The 21,581-nt window shown below is 38.1% G+C and overlaps 1 protein-coding gene across 2 annotated transcripts in view; it reads right to left on the bottom strand.

Moving 5' to 3' along the window:
• Positions 1-21,581, bottom strand: part of Col19a1 (collagen type XIX alpha 1 chain) — a 310,539-nt gene that overhangs the window by 242,775 nt on the left and 46,183 nt on the right. The window contains exons 5-9 of one of the 2 annotated variants that reach the window (XM_075980561.1): positions 12,945-13,068; positions 10,806-11,081; positions 7,207-7,287; positions 3,331-3,444; positions 1,937-1,996 (exon numbers count right to left, since the gene is read on the bottom strand). In XM_075980561.1, coding sequence (XP_075836676.1) covers positions 1,937-1,996; positions 3,331-3,444; positions 7,207-7,287; positions 10,806-11,081; positions 12,945-13,068 — 655 coding nt within the window. The remainder of the gene's footprint in view (positions 1-1,936; positions 1,997-3,330; positions 3,445-7,206; positions 7,288-10,805; positions 11,082-12,944; positions 13,069-21,581) is intronic. The other variant, XM_075980562.1, reaches the window with a different exon arrangement.

Genomic DNA, 21,581 nt, shown 5'->3' with positions numbered 1-21,581 from the left:
ATAGACCACGCCCCAGTGGGCTGGTATTTCAGCGGCTATTGGATGAAGGGGCGGAAGGCGCTTCCGCAGCACTGAGTGTTTCTCTAAAAACCAGGGCAATGCTCGCCACTAAGTAGGGTCTCTAAGCTGCACGGAACTGGCTGCAGAGAAAGCCAACTAAGCTGATACTGTATTTAGCTCCACTGGAAGCAGAATGAATCTGGACCCTGCGCGACTCTTGGAAGCAATTGAAGTAGCCTGGATGCAAAAGAAAACTGCTCTAATTAACGGTCAGTTTTGCTTTTTTTCCCCCCTAACATTAGTTGTTCGAATTCTCAGAACACTTGCCTTTCAGTTAAGAAAATAAAATGTCAAGAGCCCGACAAGCGTGGCCAAGTTCACACTGTTCAGCAAGGAAGAGTTGGACTGATCCCTGCATCTTTCTCTGGGGAATTCACTTTATTACCTCTGCAGGCCGTTTACCTATGCATGGTCCCCCCAGTTGTAAGACGATGGTACGAATACTAGGCTGACACTCTGCACAAGTTGATAAGGATGAAATAGTACAGAATAGAGAATACCCGAATGACAGAACACACATAATACTGAGGTACATTTCAGCAAAGGGAGTCGCTCTCAAAATGGAGGCCTGTCAAGAGAAGGAAACCGGACTCGGCAGACCTGGACTCAGTTCTCAGCCTCAACCTATGCTGTTTGGGCCGTAATTAAGCCTCACTAACCCTCAGTTTTTCCATCAGTAAAATGGCAATATTAATTCCCAACATGAAAATTTGTATGAGAGTCAAACACCAAAGCACCAAAAGCGTTGACCTCAGTGTTTGCACACGGTGAACAGGGAATACGTATATTTAGTGTCTGGAATGATTTGCATGCTTAAGGAGATTTAAGTCGTCTTTACATAATGTGTTAATTATTTTGAACTTTCATATAATGATACCAAAAGCCAAGGAGCCCAAGATTTATAACTGAAATAATCAGGCCCGTTTCACTTCAGAAATCTCCTCTCCAGCACCCACTGCGATGCCAGACCACCCCATGAAAAGTACGATGGACAGATATTCCTCTGGGACACGATCCACATACTCTGTGGAAGTCTTGAGGCCCTGTCAGGCATTAATCTCCTTCCAAAAAATAAAAAGCTCAACTAGATTATGTAAATAGTCATGAATTTCCAAGTGAGGAATTGAAGTCTCTTTTCCCTTTGAGAGGAAAGCACAGTCACCTGACCATAGTATAAATTAATTTATATGATTAGCAAAAAGACACATTCAAAATACCAGAAAACATTACAGTGTAGTTGAGCTTGTCCAAGGGAAGACAAAGCTTGACACATGGGTTCTTGCCTATGAGTGATTGCATACTAACAGATCAAGAGCTTGCAGCATTTGCCCTGTTCAGGTCTTTCCAGTCTCTCTGGGTAGTTTTCTTAGGACTCTTAAAATTCTCATATAGCCTCTAACATGGATATTCTCCATCTTCTTCCCTGAGTGACATCCCAGGAAGCAAGTTATCCTACTGTTTATTTCCCCTAAAACCTTCAAGTAATAAGCTTCCCACAGCTACCTAATGAAGGTTCGCCATCGGATCCTGCTCAGTAGGGACCTGTCAGTGTACCAGGGGGGTATGTTTCTCAGATGTCTGGAGGAAAGAGCAATGAGGAAGGGTAACGGGCAGCTGGGACACATGCCTGCTTTACAGTGTTGTTTAGAACGTAGAGGTACAAAGACTCGTGGTTCTAAGCTTCTCTGAATTTCCTACCAGGATCTCAGAAGCAGACTCAAATGCTGACAGGACTCTGGTTTACAGAGATCTTCATCTCGGTTGAGTTTTTGAAAGCCTTTGTGAAATGTGTTGATGGGAAATATGAGGTGGAAAATCTTAAGTTACTTCTGAACAAATCCCTTTATCCCAAGAGAATTAGTTGTGTAAAAATTACCGGTTCTCCTTTGTCCCCTTTAGGTCCAAGGGAACCCAGAGTTGGTGAGCCTGCTTCCTCCTGAGGGGGAAAAAGATGAATGCCTGTGTCAAAATCATTCTGTTTCTTTTTTCTAAAGCCAAATCTTCCTGTCTGTTTCTCTCTCTCTCTCTCCCTCCATGTATATATCTTATCATCTATATATTGTCTACCTACCTGTCAACCCACCTATCACTTACCGTATTTACCTTCCATTATTTATTTCTCCAATGGCCTTATTTTAGAACACACCTAATCATGTCTATGAACACAAAAAGGATGCTTATGAAAGTCCATGGGCCCAGCATCATGGCTTAAAGAACCATATAGGTTTAGATGAAGCTAATACATTGAATATGCCCAACAGAGACAACCAATTAATAGAAGAAAGCCACTTAGTTAAATATGTACAGATGCTGCACAAATATAATCATCAGACAGCAAAGGAGAAGTTACTATACAGAGTGTTTTTCTATGTCTTTGTTGAAGATCAGGCACTTTTCCTTCAGCACCAAATTCCCAAACTGCAGCCCGTTCCTAGCACGTGCTGTGTACTCAGGACTCCTAGCATTTTTACATACTTCATACTTCCTTGTCATACAGTGTTTTTCCTCTTCATTTTTTTTTCTGTTAATTGTAACTTTCACACATTGAAAGGGAATTAAAAAACACCCGCAGTCAAACATGAGGCAGAGCTGGGGAAACCCCGTGGAAGAGGGGGAGAAAGGATTGTTGAGCCAGAGGCATCAAGGACACTACAAGAAACCCCACAGAATCAACTAACTTGGACTCATATGAACTCATAGAGACTGATCCAAACCCAGGGAGCTCACATGGGTCTGAGTTAGGCCCTCTGCATGTATGTGACAGCTGTGTAGCCTCATATACTTGTGGGACTCCTGACAGTAGGAGCAGGGCCTGTCTCTGACTCTTTTGCTGGCTTTTGGGATCCTTTCCTCATACTTGGTTGCCTTGTCCAACCTTAACATGAGGGGAGGTGCCTAGTGTTACTGCAACTTGATATGCCATGTTTGGTTGATATCCATGGGAGTCCTGCCCTTTTCTGAAGAGAAGTGGGTTGGAGAAACAGAGGGGACATGGGGCTGGGACTAGAAGGAGAGAAGAAAGAAAAACTGTGGTCAGGATGTAAGAAAAAATGATCATAATAATAATATCTCAAAAAAAGAAAAGCAAAATCCAAAAAATGAAAATTAGATTTCTTTTTCTGATGTATTTTGGTGGCTGTATTGTTTTTGATATTTGATTTCACCAGCACTGAAGAAAAGGCACCTTCTGAGGACCACTGGCCTCAGTCAAGGAGTCCAGAGCACTGTGAGGAGTGACCTTTTGTTGCGTACATATGAAGGCTAGCATACCTTGATTGGAATGTCTTTAAGTTCCTGCTTTCCCGGCAGATATAAAGACATTTCACCAGTGTGAGTGGTCACCCACGATGGAGTGGTACTTCCAAGGTTGTCTTGCTCAGGGCACTAAATCCCCAAAGAGAATGAAGAGAATGATGTCAGTTCTAGATGCTCGTCCTATAGAACCAGAGATAGTTACAGCCATCCTTCCTTCTTATTAACGAAGCATTGTCATCCATGTTTAAAAATTATCGCACTTTTGTTCTATCACAAATCCTCCAGTGTGTTTACCCACACTGACAACACACAAATAATATACGAAAACTGATTAGCTAAGTATAGTAATATTGTACATTTAAAATATTATATACAAGACTTTACACAAGCAAAATGTAAAAAGTATCTGGCAAACAAAAGTTTAAAATCACGTACATTTAATTGATAAAATATAATTACCACAAGAAGTTGGCTATAACTGTACATAAAGCTGGAAGTTACTTCTTTTCACATGCTAAGGTCATAATTAGTTAACAATAAGTATACTCTGTTCTACTCCAATGTCCTTTAAAGTTATAAAAGTGGAGGATATCAAATCTTGTGAGTTTAGAGCATGCGGAACAACATAAAGTTAAGTTTGGTTAGAAAGAGAGAAAATCTTCCTCCCATCCCAATTTAGTTAAGGAGGCAAAAGAGAGAGCAATTAAGAGTGGAGACCACTTTAGCAGAGAGGCCAAGGGCAGTTCTCACCACCTACAACTGGGGACTTAGCCCCAGCTGTTATTCTCGCCTCTGATGCTCTCTCCTATTCTTCTGCACCTGCACCCAGAGCATATATCTACACGCCTACAAGCACACGCATGCACACGCCTCACATCTACATACGTAACTAAAAGAAATACTTCATAATATAGAGGAAAATTGATTAGCAAGGTGATTCTGAGGAGAAAGGCTCTTGTGGACACCTGACACCACACTGGTCCTAGGCTTATCTCTTTACTTGCAGCTTCGGTAAAGTGAAAACAACAGGTGGAAGAACATGCCAGCTGCTCTGTGTACTACAGATTACACATGAGGGCAAACACGTTTTCAGGTTATGAACATGAGTGATTCTTGGGGGTTTTCTTCTGTGGTGTGAGACCATGGTGGATATCTATTTTTGTCCTTATATTTATTTACTTCTTGTATTTACTTTCTAAAATAAGAATTAATAAATTGTTTTTTAATAGATAGGACTCTAATACTTTTGATAATAATAAAACCTGTAACAAACAGCACCCGAGACACTGGGATCAGATTCCTATGTTTAGCCCTAGTGATTTCATGCTCGTTGCTTCTAGATTCGGTGATCACTGGCTATCCTAACACATTTTTAAAACCAAGATCTTAAAAATTATACTCAGATGAAATAATAGCACTACTCAGACTGTTTATTCTTCCCAGATAACTCACTATTTTCTAAGCAGTTTTCCCCTTACATCATCAGTCCTGTGGAGTTTGCTTGAGTGGGTGGGTTTTGAACTCAGGTCACATGGTTCTACAGCAAGTGATCTTAGCCACTGAGCCATTTCTCTGGACCCCTTTAAAACGTTTGTCAAAAATAAAAAGCAAAGAAAACGGTTGCGATCAAAAGTTCGTCCAGTGTGTCTAAATGACTTTTGTATGATTATCTTATTTAAGTGTCCGTGAAATGTGTCAGGTTGCTATTTATTATTAACTACAGAGTGGGTGGTGACGTCCTCACCCCAAACAATTATCAACATGAGAACGACTGTGTTTGGTTGTTTTTATATGCTTGGTAAGAATTCCTTACTTATTTTCAACTACAAAACCAATTTCCAAATAATCCTTATAAATATTATTTATTTTTATTTAATTTTAAGGTTAGCAGTGTGAAAGTAACAAGAACTGTTAACAATTGTGATGTCAAGTCTTACTTTAGCTACTAAAAGTTACTTTATCCAATTCTTCACCTATACATATATAAACCATTTTTATAGTACCATAGTTTACATAAGGCAATGAATACTGGTCAAGAATATTACATTTACGGATATTAAACCATCACTGTATTACTTTTAAATGGCAGAAGATGGTTATTTTAAGAGCCCTAATAAAATACAATCATAACCACTTAAAAGAAACTTTTGGATTTCATGATTAAAGGTATAGGCTCAGGCAGCCTTGGTATTTCAAGTCTGTAGATTGGCATTCAAGTTATCTTTTCAGATATTTATAGAAAGATATTTGGCAGACTTTCACTTCGCTTGGAATGGGATCCATAAACTGAGTTTGAGATGTGCTTCGTACAGCCAAGTTATATAATTAAGACAAAATATTTGAAAGACTGGAGATATTTGGCTAGATTTTCACCCTGCTACTCAAACTGCATGAGAGAAGTTATGTGAATTCTTGAATTAAAAATCCCTGGTTAAAATTTCATGTAGACTTCTTAGCAAGTGTAGAAATTTGGGGAAATTTAAGATTCAAAGAAATAGAACTTTGTCAAATCTTGGATTTTTGTTTTCTGTATGTGCTTTCGGTGAGTTTTTTAGAATTATTCCCTCTCACAACTTCGTAGTGGACAAATCAGCAAACGAAGAGGTTCTGTTGATTTTCAGCAGAAATGACCCCCAAGGGCTCGAATAGTTCAACACTTGGTACCCGGATGTGGTACTGTTTGAGGGCTGCCCTGCCTTGGAGGAAGGGAGTCACTGCCACGACCTTGAGACTTCCTATCCTAGTCCTACTTCCAGTTCATTCTCTCTGCCTTGTGTTTAGGCTGAAGAGGTGACCTCTCAGCTTCCTGCCAGGTCTACCTTCCCCACCACCATTATGGACTCTTTCTTTGGAATCATAAGCTAAAAAAAGTCTCCCATGAGTGACCTTTGGTCATAATATTTTATCAGACAGTGTAAAACAAACTAACACATACTTCGACAATCTTTTGCTAACAATGTGATAGATATGAAAGAATTTGAAAGTAAATCCTCCATCTCTGTCTAATTTGTACTTCAATCAATTAAAAACAATTATTATATTCATAATATAATATTATGGTACGGAGGACTAGTGCAGTGAGACACAGAATGCACTGACTCTTTTTTTTTGTGGGAATGAAGAACATGGATGTGGGAGCAATGATTTGTCTAGAAAGTCAAGACTAGTTAACATGGGAGACTACTCTACTGGGTTGATATTTCATTGCCAACAGGGAACCACTTAGGACTTTGAGAAAAAGATGACCAGACAGGGACTCTGTTCATGTAAGTAAATTTTTTTTCTTAGTTCGGTGTATACTAGTACCATGGTTAAAAGCAAATATCTACTGTAGGAAAACAATAAACATATAATCCAGTGATTTAGAGACTCATTCTGGTGATGCCGCCAAGAAAAAAAGGTGTGCTAGAAAGGCAGTTGGCAGGATGCTGTGAAAGCCAGGCATCAGGTAAAAGCGGATTTGGCAATGACAGGGAAAAGAAAAAAAATAAAATGTATCACAAAGCAAAACTATACAAGACAGACAGGCTGACTTAACTTAAAGTGTGAGTCCAATTAATGCAAAAAAGACCTGACTTTAATTGGGGTAGCACCTCCAGTCAGCTGGGGTCTCAGATGAAACAAGAGTGAAAGGTTTAGGGGGAAGATGTTAGTCCTCTTCGAGCTATACTAAGTCCAGAGTGAGAACAAATCACCATCAAATTGCAATGAACAACCCGGTGGTTGAAGTTTGGACAGGTACTTGGAAGGGCTCCCTACTGGAAATCAGGGCTCATCCATCCAGTCTCAGGTGAGATACTTCAGACTGTCCCACACACAGAATCTGCAGACCTTAAGTTAAAAGATAACAAACATGTATTCGTGTTTTACCCGGTAAGAAACTTAGCCTACCTTGGTAGCTGCTAGGTCACAGCATGATTCCTTAGCTAGGAAGTCTGCATTGCAGGAGATTATGAGCTGGTGAAGTTCAATCTGTAAAAGGTAAGTAGTAATACGCATCATTGGTGTTGATAATCAAATCTAGGCATTAGGAGCTATAGCAATTCAGATAGAAGGAAAAGAAAGTTAATGTAAGTGATGGATACATAACATATTTATGGCGTTCAATTTTGAGTTATGATTCATTACTTTAAGGATCATTTGAGAAGCCATTAGTTACACAGGAAGATCTTCAGACAGGAAATGAGTTAATTGTCTCAAGCAATAAAAATGAAATGTTGAATTAAGGAGGCAATAGTGACAAACATTTAATTAGAGATATATTGCTATGTGCTACCATATACTAATGTACAAAATGACATTTAAAAGTAAAACTTTGCAGGAAGGTAGACAAAGGTGTGGACATGGAATGGAAAAGGCTTTCTCTTTAGGTCCAAACATCCTATTTGAGGTATGAAGTAAATGTGTCACTCCTAATAAAGTAAAAGAAGATATTTAGTTTTCACCTATGCTTAATGAAATCTGCATAAAGCCTATTGATTTTTCATTAGTGCCATCCTCAGCAAGACTCGAAAGCTGAACCCTGTAGCACCTGCCTGAACTACTCACATTGCTGACTTTGATGCAAGAGGAAGGTTATCTCTAGGCTAACTTGAGTTATATGTGGTTTTCCAGACAGTCTGGACCACCTGAACGATCCTGAGTCAATAGCACTAAACCAAAAGACTCACAATCTTTTTACAGAAGCTTCTTCTACTTGCAGAAGAGTCACCTTTTTGGCATTTGGGCAGCTGGTGGTACTAGAGGAAGGAGCACTGGTTCTGCTCATGGAGCTGGCTCCCGACAGGTCACCCATGCTTCGGTGGGTGGCTTTACACCCATGCATGTACTGGAAGCCTCAGGTAGATACAGTCGGTTAGAAACAAGGCCATGAAACGGAAGGTGGATGTGGCAGACTGGAAAAATGGGTATGGAGGAAGATGGTGGACATGAACAAAATACTTTGAATGAAATTCTCTAAGAAAAATTAAAAATATATGCTGAAGTTTTAGTACCATTTTTATTAAGGATACAATATGTACTGGACCAAAAGACAATAAATCCCAAATTCGCCTTCTAGAAATTAAGATTATACTTTGGTGGTTGAGTGAGATATCTCCGCAGTTAGGGGCACTTGCTGAGCTTTAGAAGACACAGGTTGTTTCCAACACCCACATGGAAGATTATAACCATCATTAACTGCAGTTCCAGGGGATTTGATGCCTGTTTCTGGCTGTCAAAGGCACCAGGCATGGACATGGTGCATACAAAGTACATGCAAGCAAAACACTTATACACATACTGTAGCTAAATCTAATGAGCATTCCATTTGGAATAAACATGTTTTCAAATGACTGGATGAGCAGTTACATGCATATCTGTTAATTATTAGTGTCTTTTAACAACATAATTTTGATCAGTAAAAGAAAATAAAAGTGCTTGTATCCAGTTAAAATATGTAGGATATATCTTTAAAAAATAAATACATGTGGAAGCTGATTTTGTTCTCCAGTACCATTGCAAGATGTCCCGGTCTGTAGATTATAAAGATGAGTCACAATGGTGATGGATCACCTTATGGTCTCTGCTTCCTCCTTCATGGAAGCTTTGTCAAAGTCCCACTTAGTATACTGTACAGTTATAAATGATACGTTAATAGTTACAGCCACCATTTATTGACATATTTTAGTTCTACTACAAGCTTAGAGGTTTTGGAGAGCAAAGAACAGTAAGGATTTTTTTTTTTGTTGCTGTTGTTTGGTTGATTGCTAGGTTGGTTTTTCTTTGTTGTTGTTTTAGGGTGTGTGTGTGTGTGTGTGTGTTTCTTTCATGTTCTAATCTGTAGAGACCAGATTATGAATAAGTAACCATGTTGAAAATCCAATACTATTACAACAATCAACTCCACCAAATCTGTTTTGTAAGTGAAGTCACTGACAAATTAGCAGATGCAAGCTGAGATTGTGACTCAAGCTAGCAGGCAATCTCTGTGGCCCTGTCATGTCCCCAGGACAGGCTGTTTTACTCTGCCTATTCCTCATCATCCTGACCACAGAGCCCGACAGTCTTGTCTTTCTGATCTGCTCACGCACAGTCTCTAGGAGAAAAATGCTTTAAAAATCATGTTTCCTGGCCAGGTGGTGATGGCACAGGCCTTTACTCCCAGCGCTCTGGAGGTAGAGGCAGGAAGATCTCTGTGAGTTTGAGGCCAGCCTGGTCTACAGAGAGAGCTCCAGGACAGACTCCAAAGTGACACAGAGAAACCCTGTCTTGAAAAACAAACAAAAGATACATATTTCCTAAATATGTATTTGTATCTATACATTTTTCCTTCCAAACAGATCTGTAGAAATAACATACTCCCAAACTTTATTTCTGAAATTCAGTTTCACTGTCGGCACTTTGTGTCTACACCTCTGGCATTTATTCCCAGTCATCCGCATTCAGATTTCTGGAGACTTTCTTATCATTTTACCCATAAGAAAATATTTAGCTATTAAATATAGGCAGATCTCTCCCTTTAAAGATCACAGCCCTTATTTTGCAAGAAAATCGACAGTAAGTCTATATCACCTTAGCTTCAAAATGTAATTTTTAAAGGGCCTTTCATCTGAGTTTTCCTAGCTGTCTGCTCATCCAAATGAGCCACTGTTAGATTTAATGACTGTTTTTCTGTGCAAAGGAACTCTAAAAGGACATTATAAGTTGTGGAAAATGCAGTAAGTAAAATTGTTTAAATGAATTGCCTATTGTTCTTGAATGAAAACATCAGATAGTCTGGAACCATTTAAAGTTTGTCTTTTTCCCATCTTTTTACTTAAAACACAAAAGTTTAGCCAAGTTTATACTTTCTTTGTCTCCTATCTTCAATTTTTTGCTCAAAGTTACTCCCAATCATCTTAGTGTTTAAAGGCATGATACATTTATTTTAAATTTGCTGACTGGAAAATGAGGTTGAAAATAAAATATAGAATATAATTATTTGTGAAAATAGAGTTGGGAATAAATATTCTTCAGATATTTAATGACATTATAAACGTTGATGAGAGGGATGTTTTTGTGTGCGTAATCATTAAAGGAGGAAATGGGTTCCTTCCTTCCTTCCTTCCTTCCTTCCTTCCTTCCTTCCTTCCTTCCTTCCTTCCGTTTTTCCTTCCTTCCTTTCTTCCCTCCTCCCTCTGTCCTTCCTGTTTCCTTTTCCTTTCTCTTTCTTATACTGAATCTTCTGTAGCCATGCTGACATTATACTCACAATGTGACTAAGAATGATCCTGAACTGAGCTTCCCATCCCCTTGCCTATACCTTTGCAGTCTGTGGTTGGAGACACACCATGAACCACCATGCCTGGTTTATGTGGTACTGGAGTTCAAATCTCAGGTGCCATGCAGGCTATGCAAGCTTGCTACTTATGGAGTCACATCCACGGTCCCAGGAAGCCTCTCGTAATGATATATTTTGCTTTACATTAGAGATGATGGAAGTACCGTGTGAGTATTACTATTACACTTACGTCCACAGGCTTGCCATCTGAAGCTCGCGTGGCAATAACTGTCTTCCCATGAAAATCCACAGAGTCCTTCTCTTCCGTGTGCCGGCTTGCAATTAGATTACAATCCATATAGAGAGAAAGGACTCGGGATTGCACACCAATGCCAAGTTTATGCCACTGCCGATCGAAGAGAGGGCGGAGTTCTCGATTCTTAAAAACGTAGTTCAACAGATCCCCCTCAGCACCACGGAACATAAATTCTATCACCTTCTTTGTGCCGTCAATCACTATAGAAATCTGAAAAAAAAAGAAAGAAAGATAACAGAGTATCTCTATATGGCTTGAGACTCAATGCTCAAAATTAGTAAAGCTCTCAAATAAAAGCTCCATGTGTTCAACAGCATGACTGAAGAACTGGCTAAACAAGAGACAGTAATTGTGCCTGCCACACTGGTGGATACAAAAGAGCAAGTATTTGGCTTCAAGTGTGTTAGCATGAAGCATCCTGTACAATCTGCTCCTTCACAAAAGAACATAAAAGGGTGTACATGCGTATACAAATGCAAATGATTATTTCACATTTATAAATGCAATCATAACTATATACTTGTGTTATGGTTTCATAAAAGTGTCATTTTATGAAGTATAAAAGTTATTGATATTATCACATACCTAAACATGCTCATCTATGTCATTGTTCTACGTGAGTATGCAGACTACAAGGTTTCTAATTTAAAAGAAAAACAATATATGCATTTCTTTTTACATGACAACTGACATGGTCCTTTTAAGCCCTTAATCATTTTCATGGCAAAGATAGATATTTTATAGATGACATGCATTTCAGTTCAAATTATCTTCCCATCATAAAATTTTGAACTATATTAACAGAGAAGATCAGCCAGAGCTAAAGGTGTCCAATGGTTATGTACAGAAGTGGACACAAATGAGTGATGCTAATAACTAATTTTGAAGTCTGTAGGGTGCTTGCGTCATCACTTTGGCTCCATCGTCATTTCCACAAGGTCTCCTGGGTTCTCCACTCTTCTTTCTTGTTCAGACATATCCCATCACACTTCCTTCAGTATAACTGTGCTGTATAAGTTCTCATAAATGTTCTCCCATTATATAGACTTTCTGCTCCATAAGAACATGACTTATGCTTTTAAAAATCTCTTATTTTCTTTTGATGTGTGTGTGCATGTGTGTGTAAGTATGATGCACATATGTTCCCAAGAATGTAGAAACCAGAGCTGACATTAGGTGCCTTTAATCAAGTGCTCTCCACTTTCTGTATTGAGGCCAGGCCTCTCCCTTGAACCCAGAGTTCATTGATTTGACTAGTCTTGCTAGCTAAACTGCTCTGGGAATCCCATCTCCCACCTCGTGAATGTTGGACTTACAGGTGAACCCCACCTTCACCTGGCATTTATGTGTGTGCTGGGGTTCTGAACTCCACCCCTCAGTTTTGCATGACAAATGCTTATCTTAGACACTGAGGTATCTCCGTAGACCTAAATTTCTTATTCTCATCACTTCTTCGCATAAGGCATGTGGCTCTTATTTGTGTTTATTGATGAAACAAATAATAGTTAAGTATCGGGATAATATATGATATTAGTGATGAGAGGAAGTGAAGGTCATTAATGGGGTGAAGTCAGTCAATTAGCCCCCGTAGAAAGAAAGTAATTTCACTGTCTTCAGATAAAGTATGAATCTCTAGGGCTGGAGGCACGGTTCAGTGGTTCAGAGCGCTGACTGCTTTGCAGAGGACCTGGATTCAAGTCTCAGCACCCACTTGGTGGTACAAATTGTTTATATCTCCAGTTTCTGGATATCCTGAATCTCTCTTATGGCCTCTCTGGTTATTAGATAAGGACATGGTGTATACACACACACACACATGTACATACATACATGTAAATATTTATGTACATAAAATAAAAATAAATCTTTAAGACAAAACAAATCTCAAACCTCTGGTGTACTAATTCCCACATCGTTGATATCATCAGTGCTATCCTATCTATAATGCCTCCATTTCTCTGCTGATGAGTCCTCTAACCAACACAGTATTTGAGTACTAACTATGTCTGTTTCCAGATTTGGGTGCACAGCACAGAGAACCATCTGACCTAATGAAACAAATTAACATCTTACCTGTGGCATATTCTGCTGGTTTAAAATCCGCCATAAAAACCACCGCTCCTTCTTGGTGCTTCTCCGTACTCGAAACATGACTGCTATAGAGTACTCTTCAGGAAGGCCTTTGGGAAATATCTTACTATGGGAAGAAAGCAAATAACTATTCAGGGGTGACTCATGGTGTCCAGGGAAGAAATCCAGGTATGAACCCTGTGAAATGTGATCTCTCAGTCATAGAAACTCTCAATCAGTTTATAATTTATTGTTCATTTTTCAGCTATTAGAAATATGGATGCAGTCATGTCAACATTTTCTATGTAATTATTATTGTAATTCCCTAATATGTAATCATCTAATATGGTTTTGATAAAGGTTGTAATATGTAAACGAGTGGGTAGACTACAGTAAGTAATATGTTGTTCTCTTATTGAGGGGTGTCTAACAGACAAGTTCAGAGTTCACTGCGTTCAGATGAACATCAGTGGTTTATCAAAAAGAAAGTGGTCTTCCCTGGTGGTTTTTGGTAGAGAAAAGTAGAGATAATTTCAAAAAACATTGATTATAAATCAATGAATATTTTCTGATGAAATTTTACCATATTTACCTCTTGCAGAGGAGTTCCTAATGTTGACCTCTTGGTAAGTTATGATGACACTAAATTGAATGATATTTAGCTTTATTTGTCTTCCTTTAGAAAAAGTAATCTTTCTAGATGGTAGAAGCAAAACATTCCCCCAATATCCTTCTACCACAGTCTCAGGTTCAAAATATTGGTCTTAGTAAAAACACAAAGAAACAAAAAATAATTCACCATATACTTATCCACATAGTCATTTCTATTAGATAATAAGTAGTGGTTTATTTTTTATTGAATTTTGGAATTCTGCAATATTGTAATATTGCTTTTGTTTTCTTTTCTTAAGTAAGAAAGTATGTCCCTTAAAGACAAACAGACTTGAAGTCATTGTACATAAATAAAGCACCAAGCACTTAATTCATAACTACTAACTTTGAATATTATTCTCAGCTCTACTAACACTGATAACCAAGACATTGACCACCAGACTGTTATGGAGAACACTGAATTTTTATTTTTTCTCTTTGTGTCAGACTCAGAGTCACATGGAGTAGAGAATTTACAAAGAAAATATAAAAAAGATGTACTTGCTTAAGGTTGTAATTTACTTACTTGGTTAAATACAGCATTCACATATGTACCTATAAATATATTACTATGCATACATATGTATGTGTGTGTATGTGTGTGCCTCTAGAGACAGACAGAGTAAGATGCCAGCCTAAGAGAGTTTTGACATTATGATAGTGGGAAGGTGACAGACATTAAGGTGAAACAGTACTACAGGCTGGTGAGAAACTAATTGAAGCTCTTATATTGCTAAAATATTATCTAATATGTGAATACATTTTAATAAATACACTTATATTCTATAGCATTTAATGTGCATTTCTTACTTTCTTTTATTTTTTTATTTTTGCTGAAGATCCTTATTCCCTATTTTATAGTTTGGAAATAATATTAGACAAAAAAGCAGATGCAGGTGATTTTTTATTCATATTCAAAATGGCCCATGAAGTGATGAAGACAACTTATGTCTTCAGCAATGAATTTGGCACAGGAACTACTACAAATGTACATTTGGTACATAGTGGTTCAAGAAGTTTGGCAAGAAGAGAAGAGCCTTGAAGCTCAGTGACCAGTTATCAGGAGTTGGTGATAACAATTGAGAACAAGCATCTAAGCTGCTCTACTTCCAAGTACATGTGAAGTTAACAAAGACTGCAAAGTTATTCCATGATCCCTCAACATTTGATCAAACCAGAGAGGCAAAATCTCAGTAAGTAGTTGCTTAGTATTTAAAATGTCCCCTTGAATTGTCATTGTCTGTTATTCTACACAACAACAAACCGTTCCTCAATCAAACTGAGTTGTGGAACCAAAAGAGGATTATATACCAGCAATGACCATTGAAGAATACCAAAGCACTTTCCAAAGCCAAATGGTACCAAAAAATTGTTATGGTCACTATTTAGTGGTCTTCTCCAGTTTCAGTGGCTAAACCTTTTTGATTTCTAGAGAAATTGTCATCTATGAGAAGTATGTTCAACAAACTGATGACAGGTGTCAAAATCAGCAACGTTTGCAGCCACCATAGCTCATAAGAAAGACACAATTCTAGGCCATGCTTGACGGCACACTGCACAGCCAACATCTCATAGTTCAACAAACTGCACTGTCAAGTTTTGCTTCATCTGTGATATTCACCTGACCGCTTGCCAACCAACTACTATTTCTTCAAGCATTTCAGCAACTTTTGCAAGAAAGACACTTCCGCAATCAACAGGATGAAGAAGTGCTTTCCAAGAGTCAATCAAATCCTGAAGCACGTATTCCCATGCCAAGAAACAAGCAAACTAATTTCTCATTGACAAAAAAATAAAAATGTGCTGACTACAAGGGTTCTTCTTTTACTTAACAAGGTTATGTTTCAGCCTAGTCATAATGATTTAAAATTCATGGAAAACTGCATTTCTTTGTTTTCTAATATTGGTTGTTAGCTTGATATATCTGGGGAAATGGAACATCAAATAAGGATGAGGAATTGCATCCATCCCATTAGAGACTAGTGCGCACGTCTGTGAAACATTGTCTTAATTACGAATTTAAATTGGAAGGTTCGGGCAACCATGGACAGTGCCATCCGTCAGTGGCTTGGTTTGGGCTGCAAAATAAAAATAGCCGAGTGTCAGCCTCGGAGCAGCCAGTGTGCAGCATCTCTTCATGGTTAGTGCTCTAACCTCTAGCCTTGAGTCCCTGCCTTGGTTTCCCTGATTTTAGACTGGAACCTGAAAACTGAAAGAAACCCTTTCTTTCCCAGATGACTTCTGGTCTATCACAGCCATAGCAAGCAGTTAAGCACAGCTGAATTTTACAGTGTGGTCCTTTCTGGATCCAGATATTTGATGCACTGTACTCATTTGTGATACTGGAAGGCAGCAGGAGGCCACAGGGCTCCATCAGTCACAGGATGATGAGAGTAGAAGCCTGGTCTGGCAGTGCACTGTGCTGCTGACCTATGCTGTGAGGGAGACAGGTGAATGACATATATTCTCTACTTTAAATATATTCAAATTAATAAAAACATATTCATTTGCTTATATGCTGCTATATAGGGCTAGAGAGAAGGTTCAGCACTTAGAAGCACTTTTTGCTCTTGCAGAGGACTTGGGTTTGATCCCCAGCACATGCAAAAAAGCTCACAATTGTCTGTAACTCCACTTCCGGGAGATCAAGTAACTTCTTTTGGTCTCTAAGAGCACTGTATGCACATAGTGCACATGCATTCATGCCGTCAAACACTCATAGACATAAAATTGAAAAATGTTAAAGAAATCTTAAAAATAGATGAATTAACCTACGTATAATCTAGATTTATTTTTTTTGTTGAGAGTTTAGCAAAAGAAGCAACAGACCTTACCACAACATTATTACATTATTATATCCTTTTAATTAATCAATTAGGAAACAACTTTTTTATCAATTTCCTGAAAATAAATCCCAGTAATGGGATATTGTTTATTCTGGGATCTTTTCCAGTACCAGATAAAATTTTCACTAAATTACTATAGACAATTACTGTGTTGTTTGAAGTAGTATTGCTGACTTAAACATAACAACAACAACAACAACAAAGCAGGCACAGATACCTGCCACTTCTCTTTGGGAATATTTAAACCTGAAAGGTGGGCACATGTAGGGTTGAAGAGATAACAGGAAACACACTTCCAAATGGAAGCTTTGAGTTAGGTGCAGCAAAACTACTGTTGAAGGGAATCCCAAGCCCCACATTAATCCCTTATCACGTGTAATAGTAGTTGATATTCTACTTTGCTTTCAATGTGAAAAGCAATGTCACTGTTGGCATGATGAGTCAATGGGCATGCCTCATTGCCCAGCATTAGTTGGAAGTTTTTACCAAGGGCTCTTCAAATGCTAATGTGTCATGGTTATTTATCCAGATATATTTCTTTTTACCCAAAAAGATTACTTTTGTTTTATACCTAGTAAATGATGTTCACCTGCTACAAGCATTTTACAAGTGTGTGTATGTGTGTGTGTGTGTGGGGGGTAATGTAAGAGTCTCATGGTTCATTATAGAATTTTGCTTCTTCCAACTCATTCTTGTCTTTGCTCTCTTGTTGAAGTCACTCTAGCAGATTTGTAGCTCAGTTTGTTTAGCTGATAAAACCTCACCTCCTTTGTGGTTGGGTCATGACGGAGGTAAGTTGGTAACATGGAGCTCCATATTCACACGCTTATCAGGCACACATACACAGACAAACATGGGAGTATTTGCACAAACCTATACATGTACACCTACCTACACTCACTCCCTCATTGGTTTCTGCAGAGGCTGATTCCTCTTAACCATGCAAGCTTCAGCAATCTGGTGGGGTAGATTCACTTCTTACCAATATTGCCCACCTACAACACTGAAGGTTCAGCTCCTTGCCCTTGTTCAGTCAGGTACATAGTCCCCAATTGCCTTCTCTCTTCTAGAATGAACTATAATTTTTGTAATTTTTTTATTGTTTAATATCCCAGCCTACAGGTGTATTTGTATATTTGAGTAAACCTCTTTTTCCATCTTTAATGCATCATTTTCAAATGATCTCATAATCTTGCTTTGCAAATTATCTCTTCTCTTGCTATAAATCAGACTTCCTCTGATCTGGCTGTACAACTGATAGCTTCTAGCTCACTCATCAAACTAATGAACAGGACATATTTGCCATCCGTTCATTCCTTACCCCACTGCCTCCTGAATTCTAGCATTATTTCAATCAGCTAGCCCACTATCCTCTTCTCAGCCACCTTTCCCACTGTTCGTGCAGGTTTGAAGACTACTGGCACATATTTTTGTTGTTGTTTTTCATGCAAACTAAGCCTTAAACCACAGTGGCTACAGGTCCCTGCAGGGAAGACTGAAATGTAAGTTCTCTGGGTGCTTACATCTAATCCACTCACCTATATGTCCTTAGCAGCTACAGCAGTGTCTGCACAAAGTACATAATACATGCAAGCAAACAAATAACTGAGCTGAACTTGGACTGTTTTTCAGAAGAGAACATGACTGACCCTCAATATACTTCCCCCATTTTGATAGAACAGTGAATACATGATATTTCAAAAATTCACAAATTCCTCTTATGCCTCTGTATGAAAACCAGAACAGTGAGTTAACCACAGTAAAGTGACACTGGTCCTTATGTAGAGGACACACATGAAGACTGTAGGCAACAGCCCAGTCCATCTACAGGGACAGCTGTTAAATAGTACCAGCCAGCTGGTACCATATGGGAACCTAGATTCAATGTTGCCAGATCATCCATTTTTCCACAGAAGCCAAAAGCCGAAAGTCTAGATTTATACCTAAAAAGTTTAGAGTTTTAAATGTTGGCAATTAATCACATTTTTTTTCAAAAAAAAAATACTGTCCAGACCAACAATGGACAAACCGAACAAAGACAAGGAACAGCAGTTAGTAAACTTGGAATTACACGGTTGTCAGCTGAATTCTAGTATGGAACACTATAAACTTTGAAAGGTGACAAAAGGAAGGCCCTAGCCTACACTTGCTGCTTCTTCAAACCGGTTGAGAGTGGAGAGTGTTCTTGGGACATAAAGAAGTAATATAAATTGGTTCAGAACAGAGAAATGTTAAGGTGGCCAACACCAGAATTACATGATACGAATGGAAAACCTAACATTGAAAGTAAAATCAGTTTTAAAACAACTTATTCATAGCAAAACAAGATGGCAGCTGTTGGGGATTCTCACAGTGATCTGTTGAAAGAATAGAGTTGTGAGGGTGTAGTGTGTAGTGAGAGATGTCTTAAAATACCTTGTCTCGGAGTCACAGAGCCTAGATCACTGTCAACTGTATCTCCAGGATTTGGTGATACTTAATGCTTCTGGGACTCCTGCTTGCCGTTTTCACCAAAATGCAAGGGCTTAGTAAATCATTTCTTAACCCACTTCTCTGAAACCCCTCATCTGACTCCTCTTTGAGGGTGATTCCTCTGTCTTTATTTCCATTCCTAAGACCTTTACTAAAGCCACAGTTAGAAATGCTGTGGAGTCTCTGAGCTGGATGTAGTCTCTCCTGGGGAGTTCATGGTTGTGACTTTCAGCTTTGCTTCCATAGTGAATAAATACCAAGAGTACAGGAAGAACTTGTTCTGTGTGTTTTTGTCTCTTTTTCTTCATTCATACAGTTTTCTCTAGACTGTTATTCCCATTCCCCTCAAGGTCTCTTACTTTGTCTGGCTGTGTTCTCTGTGCCTTTTCCCATATTTCTAACAGATAATCTCTCAGCTCACGCTTTCACTCTATTGGCCCCAGGCAGTAGGAAGGGATTGTGGTGTGCAATTCATAGAGCATGCCAAAGATGGTCTTATAAACATTGAGTTATCTGCAGTGGGTAAGTTTTGGAAAATTCTGTTTTCTACTCATGAATCTTAATATAGTTGATCCATGGGTAATTCAAATGCAGAGTATTTAACATGTACATGTTTTTATACGTGGAGGACATTTTGCTGTTTTCTGAGTACTTTATGATTGGAAAACACCATAATCCAATGTGAATATGAAACATTTAAATTTTTAAAATGTATTTATAGCCTATTCCGGACAATGTTCCATGCACACTTAAGAAGCACATGCATTTTTCTATTTCAGGAAGGAATCTCCCCCAGAAAACGGTTAGGATAAGGTATCTCACAGACTTCAAGCTTCCTATTTCCTTGAGAATTTTCTACCTAATGGTCCATTAATCTTTACATTTGGTATTGAAATTTTCCACATTTTTTATTGAATTATCTATGTCTGTCTTCAACTCTGTTAGAGTTTGTGTATTTTAGGGCTGTAGTGTTGGGTACATATGTAATGATCATTGCTATCACCTTTTGAAGCACTAAAAATGATACATTATAAAAATAGCCTTTCTTAAATTCTATTTTGTCTGACATTTGTATAGCTATTATAGGAGTCTTTATAGACAATAGTGCAATCTTTTAATTCAGACTGAGTGGCATATTTCTTCTCTTATTTTTAATTATTTTTTACTAAAATTTGAAAATAGAGTATGTCTATTTTAAATTCTACATATATGTATCATACTTTTATGAATTTGATAAATGTCTGAGATTCATAAAATAATCATTTAGATGAGATCTATACTTGTCATTTGCTGTTTGTTTTCCACTTTATGTTTTTATTGTTCCATTAATTATTTATTAAATGTTATTCTACAGTGCCATTTTATTCCTTTTAAAAATATACCATTTATGTTACTTGCTTACTGACTGCTCTCAGTATGATTCCTAACATAGATTTACAACACTGTGGTTTAGATTAATGACAACTTAATTTAAATCACACATATAACATATTTTATATATAAATTTGGTTTTTATATAACCATTTCTTCTCATTGTGTTATTTATGTTTCTTTATACTTTATATACCTATCAACATAGATTTATAATTATTGATTATATACATACATGTGTATTTACACCTATGTGTTTTAAACATAAGAAGAAAAAGAGCTAAAAATAAACAAGGTACCGGGTTGATAGCTCAGTAAATTATTATCTTGGCACACAAGCAAGAGGAAATGAGTTCAATCCCAATACACACAGTAAAACAAGGCATGATGTCTTGAACTTGCAGTCCCAGCACTGATGAAGTAAAGAAGAGAGAGACCCTGAGACTCAGATATAAATCTTCCAGCTCTGCTCTAGGGGTGCACTCATAGGGTACTAGATAACTAGAGTACACTCAGAGGGTACTGGCTAACTGGGGTACAGTCATATGGTAATGAATAACTGGGGTACACCTAGAGTTTGCTGGATAACTGGGGTACCTTCAGAGGGTACTAGATAACCATTCAGGAAGTAGTCTACAGTTCTTGTGAGTCTTCTGGTTAGGTTTATCCAGAGCTTCAAATTCATCCAAAGTTAGACTCTTAAGGCCTTCTCAAGTCTTTCCTGTCTTTCCACACAATCTTATGAACAGCAGTGTCTGGGTCCCCCAAATGGTAGTTGTAATTCTCTGATTGTTTTCCGCTATTTCCCAAAGGAAGAAGCAACTCCTATTGAGCGAGCTCTGCCCTGGTAAAATGAAGATGAACTTTAAATATCAGCCAGGTAAAGCCAGGTCTAGGAGGATTCTATTAAGAACCCAGAGCCCCTTGTTGCCACCCTCCAGTGGCTCCTATGCTGCTATCAATGCCTGCTAGACTTAACCAGTCATTAGATTGTCGTAAGCCCTTGCTGTATTGACAGACTTCTGAAAACACTGACATAGACAATTTTAGTCCATATTCTCTTTGCTTTAAATGGAGTAAATTCTTTTCCTTTTAACTCTTTCACTTTTTAAAAAAGATCAACATTGCAGTTATTTTAACTCGTTTTATGGCAAAACAAAAAATAATGAAACAACGCTTTGTCATCTTCTACTTGGATTATCACTGTGCTCATCTCTGACACTGAACACAAACATGGAATTTATATTTACCACAAAGTCTGTCAGCATTTCAGTGGGGGCACTAATGACTTTGTATTAAA

Source organism: Microtus pennsylvanicus, chromosome 7 (genome assembly GCF_037038515.1).
Source record: "Microtus pennsylvanicus isolate mMicPen1 chromosome 7, mMicPen1.hap1, whole genome shotgun sequence".
Lineage (NCBI taxonomy): Eukaryota > Metazoa > Chordata > Mammalia > Rodentia > Cricetidae > Microtus > Microtus pennsylvanicus.
Note: the sequence above shows the minus strand (reverse complement) of the source record. Positions and strands in the feature narration are given on the sequence as shown.